At 43.0% G+C, this 10,267-nt stretch overlaps 1 protein-coding gene across 8 annotated transcripts in view; it reads right to left on the reverse strand.

Moving 5' to 3' along the window:
• Window positions 1–9,299, reverse strand: part of EYA2 (EYA transcriptional coactivator and phosphatase 2) — a 98,173-nt gene extending 88,874 nt beyond the window's left edge. For 6 of the 8 annotated variants that reach the window (XM_063350206.1, XM_063350201.1, XM_063350200.1 and 3 more), the window contains exon 1: window positions 8,796–8,885. In XM_063350206.1, the coding sequence (XP_063206276.1) occupies window positions 8,796–8,860 (65 nt within the window). In that variant the 5' untranslated portion in view covers window positions 8,861–8,885. The other 2 variants (XM_063350204.1, XM_063350203.1) reach the window with 2 other exon arrangements.
• Between the last annotated feature and the right edge of the window lie 968 nt (window positions 9,300–10,267).

A 10,267-nucleotide genomic window follows, 5' to 3' on the forward strand; every position in this document is an offset into this window, starting at 1 on the left:
TTTTCATGTTATAATAGGCCCCTTAAGTAACCCAGGCAGTAAAAGAGTTCATTTTACAACTGAAAGTAAAAGGACCAAGACAGAAATTTAAGAGTCCTGCCCCACCAGCAAACGGAGGGCAGGAAGGTGTCTATCAATAAATACAGTACATGAAGTCTGCATGCAATTGTTTCTTCCTCTATTTGCCAAGGAAAAATTGAGGAGCAGAAGATCAATTAAAAAGCAGAAATGTAAAACCAAAGCGTAAACGCAACTAGATATTTAAGATCCCACAGTGCTTCTTACAAGCACAGTGCATCACTCCCCAGCTCCTCCCAGGGGAGTTCCAGCTCCGATAATTACTTTCTGTCTGCTCACGAAGTTCAAGTTCAAAACAATATTCATTCTCCACTTCCTGTCCTAAACCAGGGCACAATGCTTCTGTGCATCATAAAGCAACCATCCCGCTCCACCACAGATATGGTTAAACCGCTGCTGTGATTGAATTGATTGAATACTCCTGATTTGTGTCAGGGGAAAATGGGGGAAAGAGAAGCATTGGGCTTTAAGAAGGAAAGTGCCAGGCTCCAACATCAATGCATCTGACTTTTAGCAGCAGCATCCTTTATTACTTTCAATTTAAAACCAAGCATTCGTCTCCACCCACCACCCCTACTTTGCAGGGGGGGTATAAGTGGTGTTTCACAACTAATCTAGCACAGAAGTTTTGCTGGATTTCAAATATTTAAGCAAAGACTCAGTTTGCTTCCCTAGGCCCCCTCCCCATCCGTTTATCTTCCCCAAATTATATTCATCTGCTGCAGTGAACCGGAAGGATGGTTGACAAACAAACAAAATTGTCATACATAACAGGCAGAATATGCCTTCTTTCGAACCACAACTTAACGTTTTCAGGTGCAGAAATACTGAAGAGGGCAAAGTCATTTGAAGGAGAGACAGCAAAGGTCTGTCAAAGTCTTCATACAAAAGATACCTTACACTGCCTTGTACCAGCTTACACACATTTACAGCATTGCTGAATGATTATGTATTTTAGGTCAAGAGACCTAAGCTTGTCTCTTCTTCAGATAAAACTGTAATTTATTAAAACCAAGATTCTTCTAAAGTAGGTATTTACACCACAGGCTACCAAGGCTAAACAAAATGAGGATCTTTATTTTATTTCAACAAATAAAAAGAAATTCGGTGTCTGCCTTATTTTCCTGCTGCACACGTGAACCGCACCAACACATTAAAGAGTACTAGGTCAGAGGAGATATTATACCAAGCACTAAGTCACATCGCTGCAAAGGTCTTTTGGTGCAGGACTTTACATCCACTGTTACTGCAGGGGCTGCGGTACCTCCCTCACAGGGATCTGTACCAGCTTCTCACCTGATCTGGATTTGTTAGCTTTTGCTAACTGCTGCTGAAAACCTTTGCCAAGTTGCAAGTAAGGCCTTTGAGCATGGATATCACAGAAAGAGAGCGATTCCCGCTCCTGTTTTGCAACGCTCAGGCACTGAAGAAGTCAATTGGACTTGCACTGACAGCGGTTACGATGTGATTTATTTTTTTTTTAATACACTTGTGCAACAAGTACAGAAGATTAAAAACTGCTCCCTCTCAATAAGGGGCCAATCCTTATTTGAGTGAAAGGATTGGTAACTGCAGTGGCAGCAGGACTGGATCTAATATATTTACCCACAGTTAAACACAAGGAAGGAGAAAATTTAGCTGTTTTGCTACAAGCAATATGGTAACTTACTCCTAACTCTGTATCTCAGTGGAGAGAAGTAGTATCACTGTAGCACTTACCAAGCGCAAGCTATTAAATTAAAAAAATAAAGTTAGCCTATTAAAAAATTTGGACACAGCCAATATAACATTCAAATGTTTTACTTATAAAACTGTCGTGTTTCATAAAAAATGGTGCTTTTTAGTTTGTTAAAGGGTGGAAAAACAATCTCTCTCTTTCAAATAAAAAGTATTGCTCAATTCTAAACAAGATTTTGAGTTGTTTCAGCCACAGAAATGGGAAAAAATAATAAATTTGCATAGTTTACAAACTCAAGTACACATTGTCAGCTTTTACAGAAAGTATTCTGTAAATACATTTTGACTTGACTTACAATCAAAGAATTGCCAGATAATTACAATTAAACGCTAAAGATAGTAATTTAGCACAGAAGAGCGGTCACAAGGGGAATCAAAACTGGTGATTCGGATCTATATTCAAACCTGATCAAAGTTATTTCAAAGCAGCTGTAGGACAATTACACGGCAAAAAGCTGAATCAAATGTGTCATCAAGAGACACAATTTGCAATAGACACAAAACTTGCCTTTGAGACAGCTGATAAGGCACTCTGCATGGTGCACAGACTAAGTTGTAAATAACTGGGGCCCCCAGATTGCTTTGCTTACTCAACCTATTTTAAAAACAACAACAACAAAAAAATCAGATGCCTGCCCCACTTTCCCTTCGCTGTTTCTTGTGGGTGCCTGAGTAATCCTAGAGGCATTTCCAGTTTTTAAGGCATCTGCTGAGTTTAAGAAATTTTCCCCACGTCCCCTTGTCTTTGTTTGGAAGTACCAGGCTTCCCTACTCTGGTTGAGTTTCTCTGAAATCTGCCCATTCCAGCACAGAGAGGAGTCAGCTCTCTGTGGGTTAACTAGTTACTATCTGGGCTGACTAGTATTAAATCATTCTTTTCATTTAGGATTTTTATTTATTTATTTAGCTGGGCTGTTTTCCTTCCCAAAAGCAAGGACGGCGAATGAGAATTTCCGCACCACGAGACTGTACACCTAGAGTTAGACACCAAACAGCACAAAACTACTAATTTTCCTAAACCTTTCTGCACATCTAAGAGGAGGCAATTAAATATGGACCTCCTTTAATTACTGCATCCCAGAAAAATAGGAGCCCACTGCCAGGAACAGGCAGCAGAGAGAAGCCTTGTCTGCAGTGTGACTCGGCTCTGGCCAGGTTTGCAGTTTGTAGCACTGGTTTGTTTAAAAACATTCCCAAAGAAGTCTATTATTGTTGAAATAATTCAAGACTTCCATTTCCCTGAATTATTAAGTGGTGTTACAGCAAAGGCAAGTTGAGGTTCTACCGTGCATCAATTTCCTCTCCAAAAAGCAGAGGGGAGATGAATGATACCGGCATTTCATGCAGCACTCACGTAAAGACACGGACGTGAAGAAATCTCAGGTTTGTAACCAAATACTTTAAACCTTCATTTCCTTAAGAGGAAACCAGCTGGGAATAAGTTAGAAATGGGCTATCATCAAGGAAGTTTCTAACATCTGAAAAACAAACTTCAATCAATTTCTACCAGTCTCTGTCCATCAATAACAAACCCTTCACCTGCTTTTTGAATCGCTAAGGCCCAAATCACATCCAGGCTCTCCCGGCCTCAATCCCGTTTTCACTCTTTGTATTCAAACCTGGCAGCAACAACAAAAAACCCCCCAGCAAGTCTTTCAAACAACAAAAATCCCACACCCCAACAAAACACGCACTCTGCTTCTACAAAAAAATGTCAGTCAACAAATAGGCACAAATTTCACAATGGCTGAGGTCATTCCCTTTAAGTCATTAGGGTTTGTGGGTGAGTTTTCCTGGTGGTTTTAACATTGGTTTCTGTGATTGCAGTTATGCTTATTTATGCATTTAAGGCGTATGATCTAATACACTTAGGTTTAACTACTTCATTCTTTTGACATTCTTTCCAAATTATAAAAAGGATTCTTGGTGTTTTCACTGCCTTGGTAAAGAAACAAAATTGCTGTCCACATAATTTCTTAAAAATACAGAACAGAGTAAGTACTTGTTGAAAATAATTCAAAGAAAAAAAACCCTACACCAGACATTCCCCCCCAACATAACGCTTACTTTTGTTCTCTTTCTCTACCCTTCTGAGGGAACCTACTATTTTTTTTTTTTAGAAATAGCTGTTTTGCTGGCTTTTTTAAAACAATATCCAGGCCCTCACTGTACTTCAGTTACAACGTACAATCAACACAGAAGTTCAGTTTTTGGTTTTTTTTTTTTTAAATCCCTTCTATTTTTACTGTTATGCTTTTAAAAAACTGCACATTTGCGGTATGCTTCATTCACATTGCATCTTCCACAGCCACTTTGACCTCTATAATAACGCTCATTTAATTCAATGTCTTTTGGTTATTATCTACCAGGGGTCATTGCTTGATAAAAATCATAGAAGTCAATTTTCTGGTTGTTTTTTTTTTTTTTTTTTTTTTTTTTTTTTTCCTAACAGAAATTTAAATTGTCTTCTCCCTCCAAGGCAAAAAAAGTCTAAACAGCTCCACCATCCAAGTCGGGCTGGAGAAAATCACTGACTTGTCAGAAACATTCAGAAATATTTTCAAGAAGCTGAAATGAAAAATTAAAATGTGCATAGGTGTGCGTGTGCACATCTGTGCCTCAATACTGTGTGCAGTGCATGGCCATTGGCTTGCATACATAAATCTTATTAGAACATTTTAAATAGCCTTTTCAAACTTGAGGCCGTGGTTACTTCTATGCAAGGTATTTCCAGTGTCCCTGATACAGTTTCACATATCCAAGCATGTTTCTAGTCAAGAGGAGAAAGAGCGGACAGCACTCCGCAAGGGCCCGTTCCTGCCCTGTCCCCAGCAGACAGAGGTGCCACCTCTCCTCCTGAGTCTCAGCTCAGCATTACCACCAGGTACAGCTGTTCCGAGTCTGACTGTGACCCAGCCACACCAACAAAACATTGTTCACTGGCATACAAAACTCTCCGAGCTTCCCAAGCCATCGGACCCCCATCTCCCCGATTCCGTAAAATACGATTTACAGCCACGCACTTTGTGGGCACCACAACAACGTCCCGGGCTCCCCTCTCCAAGCTGCTTTTTCTAATCGAACCCCAACTAAAACAATCCTCCACAAATTACAACAAAACTTCCTTAAAATCCCCCATAAAGCTTACCGCAACCCTGCAGCAGACTTCTGGCTTTCCACAGAGCGTCTGTACATAAACACGAGGGAAAATACCTCAGCACGGCACTAATGAAGTATTTCCCGGACGCAGCAGAGGTGACAAACAGAATGAGAGCAAAGCCAAGATGCCATCTCGACTTCAGGCAAACAACCTCTTCTGACCTCTGGCAGGTCCCACACACTATTAAACAAAAAGTATTCTCTCCATGTTAATGAACCATGTACAATCTAACAGATAACGTGGATGTTAAACAAACATGTTTATATGTGACTCCTAATGCTAGGGCTTAAGCAGCTGCAGACAAATAATTTTAAATGGAAAGGCTTATAGCTGTGTAATCTTTCTCCTCTCTTTTTACACACCTTTGAAAAAAAATACGATAATACATAAATAAATGAAAGACATAATTAAAAGCCCAAGTAGAAAGACTTAGTGAAAAGAAGTTTGACTATTTTTAATTAAATATTCACTCTGTGACACACTCACTGGAACCATCTATGCAGTGACCACTATTTTGGATCCAATTTTCCTCTCACGCCTCTTGCAGCTGTAAGTCAAGAGCAACTGAACAGCTTGCCGAAAAAGGGAACTGGATTGGGTTTTGTATGCAGTTATCAAACAATATTTTGCAAGATGACTGCAGAGTCCTAAATCCATATTTCCGCTTCCTCCTCCCTCCTGGTTCAATACCCTGGTAGTACCAAACCTACCTGCAAATGGCAACACCTCCAGGCCCCAAATGACCAAACCCAGATGAGCAATTATTTGCATCCTAATTGAGAGGCTTATCCTCACCTGATTAAAACAAGGTGTTTGTTAAACATCATTACTTGAGTTAAGATCTGCAAACAAAGATGAAGTATTGTGTTAAGAATTAGCCTGCCATGAGCAATTGTTTTCTGATGAGACCTCTTCACAAACAGTCCCAGCCAGGATGGTCTTTCTGGCTTTACAGTAGAAAAGGGAGGGAAAGAGATTTGCCAAGTTCTCCCTGTTCATATCAAAGTGAATATTAAGCCAAGAGGTTTAAGCAGTTGTAGCTTTTTTTTTTTAGTAGATATACACTAAAAAAAAATAAATCTTGTACTTTTTACTAAATTAAGCCACTGAAAAGGAGGATGTATCTAAAACCTGAATGGCTTTACTTTTGTATATGCTATTGTTTATGGCTCTGAATATATTTTTTTGTTCCTTCTTGGTACAACTATTTTTCTGTCCCGTGTAGTACAATGTGACATTTAATGAAAAGAACCTGATTGTTAGTCCAGGAGACTACACCATGTACTAATCAAGTTCCTCTTGCTATTGCTGTGAACAATACACATGCATATGGTAACTGGACATTGGAAACGGCAGTACGAGATTTCCCTACTTGATCTACCAAATGACCCCTCCACTTACAGGATATATTTAAAATCTTCATATTAGAAGTGCAACATTCTGTGGTTTATGAAAAGGATTTGAATTTGCAACTTCATTTAACAGTTTGTCCCTAATAAAAGTGACTCCAGCCAGGCAAAATTAATTCAAAAATATTTTCTTAGCATTCTAAGAACTTCTGATAGTTTTCACAAAATTTTAAAAGCATTTTTCACTGCGCAAGTAATCTTAACAATCATTTCCACAGATTAAGTCTAACAACCTGTGAATTTATTGCAGAAGGAATTTACTGCAAGGAATAATTAGTCTTCAGCACTGTTCTTGCTTGTTCCGCAGTTGAAGACACCTTAAAACCACCTGGTTACTGCAAAATTTGGCACAGAAGAAACAAATCTTACTGAAGAGAATTATAGCTGATTCCAGAATAGCTGTTTTACTACTACACATCATAAATAACAGTTGGGAAGACAGCAGAAAATTACTAACTTCTTGAATTGTTTTCTTTGTCAGCAGTGTGCACACAGACACACTGACATACAAATACAGCCACACCGACTTCAGCACGATGCCTTACAGGCTTGAAGTTAAACATGCAACTAATTTTTGCAGGATTAATAGTTAAATTATTACATTTTCATATCAAGTAGCTAAGCACAACACCACAGCAATACACAAATTCTTCAAGTGATATTCTGAGATCAAGTTCTTCATATTAACACTTGAATTTAATTCCTTTGTATAATCAAGGTGTATCTGCACACATCGTGTAGTTGAATATGGGGCTTATTGTTGGAGGGGGAATTATCAACAACATTTTTATTTCTCCCTAATGAAGCTTTTCTAATGAAATTTAAGACTGCCAAGGTTGTGAGATATTTGGAACAGGAGTCGATCTCAAACATTTCAACCAAATAATGGTGATAAGATTAGCGAGTCATGGGAATCATGTCTCTACATAGTATTTTAAAAGCAAATGAGCTGGAGGGAGTGGGCTAAATAAAGCAAAGCAAAACAAATCAATGAGCCTAAAACCAAAAGAGTACGCTGCTTGTTATTTAGCCAAATGTTTTGACCTGTTGGTAGGGGAGTAGAAGAGGCACAAGAATTGCGTGGACAATTTGACTCAATTTCACAATTTAATTTTGCACCACACGTTAAGATTATTTTTTTTTTTTAACTAAGAGATGTAAGTTAGAATAATTAAATCAAGTTATCAGCTGCTGTGCCATTTCAAGAGAATTTTCAAATCATGCTTAAAAAGTTTCTGGAATGCTTCCAAAGCTGCAAGCACTGATTATTTTCAAGGCATTTGTATGGCAAGTCTTTCCTACTTGCATGAGTAACATTTGAGGCCACATGATGCCTTGAATTTCAAAGTAGAAATAAAAATTCAGCTTTGTTTAAGAATAGAAGTGGTTTATTCATGTCAACAAGGATGAGGAGAAAAACCTTTATCCTGTATGTAGCAACAGGTAACACAAAACAATGCAACACTACATGTAAGAAATGATCTAAGAAACATTAGTTTAGTTTAGACACAGAACTACTAATTAAAATATAAGCCATCTTTTTTGTATGGGACTGCCCTAATACACACAGATGTAGACAGGCAGAAAGAACTCAGACATGCTTTCTCAACGCATTGGGGGGAAACTCTTCTATGGATGGCATTGCAGAGATAATAAATTCTCAGTAAATTTGTAAACTCCACGAGAAAGATTAAACAATAAACCGTTCCTGCCATTGCCTTTAACAGCGCTAGGGGATGTGTGAATTCGATACTACACTGAACAAAATTTCTGTTAATAAGTTTGATGCAGACCAATAAACTGTTTATTAGTTAACCATATGTACTTTAACAATTACAATTTTATAGAACAGAATATATCATTATTTAAAATGTCTGAAAAGCAGTAGTTGTATACCATAAATAATTTCATTTAGAGGCCATTCACTGCGCTCAAGCAAAGTTTAACACCAAAAAAAGTTTACTTAAACTGCAAAAATCACAGTACAATTTTTCCTCGTATAAGCAACGAAAAAGAGCATTTTATTTAAACGCACACTTCAGTTTTTAAAACAATTACTAAACGAAGACAGATTTAAGGTAAAACCAAACTCTGCGCATCGACTAACCAACTACCTCTGTTAATTCTTGGTCGCAGCTCCGCAGGCGGGACCCCAACGCGCTTCACGCTGCGGAAGGCGCCGCTCCGCGCCCGCGGAGAGCGGCTCCCCGCGCTCCCCCGACGGCTTTCGGGGCCAGCGCCCCGCTCCGCGGCAGCGCCCTGCCCCGCGTCCTCGCCCCGCTCCGCGGATTCACGCTCCGGCTAGTAGCCGCGGGCACGCAGAGCCCCGCTCGGCAGTCCGGAACCGGCCCCCTCCGCGGGCGCGGGGAGAAGCCGCTCCGCGGACCTGGCCCTCCCCCGCCTCTACTCACCGTAAGCGCAGCGCGGAGCCGCAGCCCTGCGGAGTGTGCGCGCCCGCTGCGGGCGCAGTGAGCATGTGCGAGGCAGGCGCGCATGCCCGCGGAAGGGAGCGGAGCGGGGCGGTGGCTCCGCACCCCGCGCTGCGCCCGGGGCGCGCCCACCTCCCCTCCCCGCCGCGCCTCCCGCCGGAGCCCGCGGGCTGCGGAGGGGCGCGGGGCAGTGCGGAGCCGTCCCGCCGGCACACGCAGCAGCAGGAGGGACGGCGCGGGGGATTTTTAACCGGTTCATCTGACCTGTTGCTTCCCCGGTAGCCGGGCAGGAACCCCCGGCCCCTCCGCCCCCCGCGGTAGCCTGTCAGCGGGACCGCCGGCCCCCGACAGCGCGACGGGGCTTCCCCCGGGCTGCCCGCCGGCCCGGGTGGCCGTCCCGCACCCCACCTACCGCACGCGTGGGGCCGCGGCGTGTCGCAGCCTGCGCCCTCGGCCGCGTCCCAGCACCCGCGGGGCTGCGGGGCCGGAGCGGAGGAGGAGCCTCCCGCGGGTCCCGCACCCCGCCGGGCCCGGCCGGAGCGCGGGGACGCCCTGGCAGCCCCTCCGCTATTGTCACTAACCTGTCCCCTGCCACCCACCGCCGCCGCTCTGGCCGGAGGGAGAGCCGTCCCCGCCGCTGCCCCCGTGCTTCCTGGCAAAAGCCAGTCGGTATTTTCACCGATGGCAGGTACTCTCTTAACGCTTTTTTTTTTTTTCTCGCTTTCGTAGCTACAGTTTTATCTTCGTCAGTGCAGTCAATGTACATTTGGCTGCAAGTTTTTAAAAGAAATTCGTGGTTTAAAGCGTGGACACTTGAATACCACCTTATCTGTAGGCTCTGCTTCCATGAAAGTCATCATTCTCACTACAGTACTTGTGTTACTGATCCCTAGGAACAGTTTTTAAATACCAATTTAAAAAGAAGAGCTTTTTGTGGATGGCTGTTTTTCTTACGCACGCTATGCCACTGAGCCATAGGTCCCGCAGACCTGCAGATACAGCTTCACTGGCATGGGCCATCCCTCCGCGCTCACCAACGCAGAACATCACAGCTCCTGGCACCCCACAGGGTGAAAGCTCCCTGGCTGATCTTACTTCTAGCTCCAATCTCCTCAAGGGAACCGGAGTGGCTTTGTGGCCATACAGAGGTTCTTCCCCATCTCCCATGTCAGCACAAAATCAGAGACAGTCTCTGCCACGTGCACGTTGAGGGGGACTTTGCTCCTGCCCGATGACACCTCTATCAGGTGCATCATCATCTGCACATCCAAGAGAGGGGCAACAGGCACCTTTGGAGGGCTCACGCTGAGGAGATGGGGCTGGGGCCTCCCACCATGTGTACCCTCCCTGTATCCCCTTGTACTGCACACCACGCGCACATCTTCACCCTGCCCATGCCAACCTGTCCTCATACTCAGCACAGGTACCACACAGCTGCCCCTTCCCACCAGCAT

The sequence above is a fragment of the Chroicocephalus ridibundus genome, chromosome 12, assembly GCF_963924245.1.
Source record: "Chroicocephalus ridibundus chromosome 12, bChrRid1.1, whole genome shotgun sequence".
In the NCBI taxonomy this organism is placed as follows: Eukaryota; Metazoa; Chordata; class Aves; order Charadriiformes; family Laridae; genus Chroicocephalus; species Chroicocephalus ridibundus.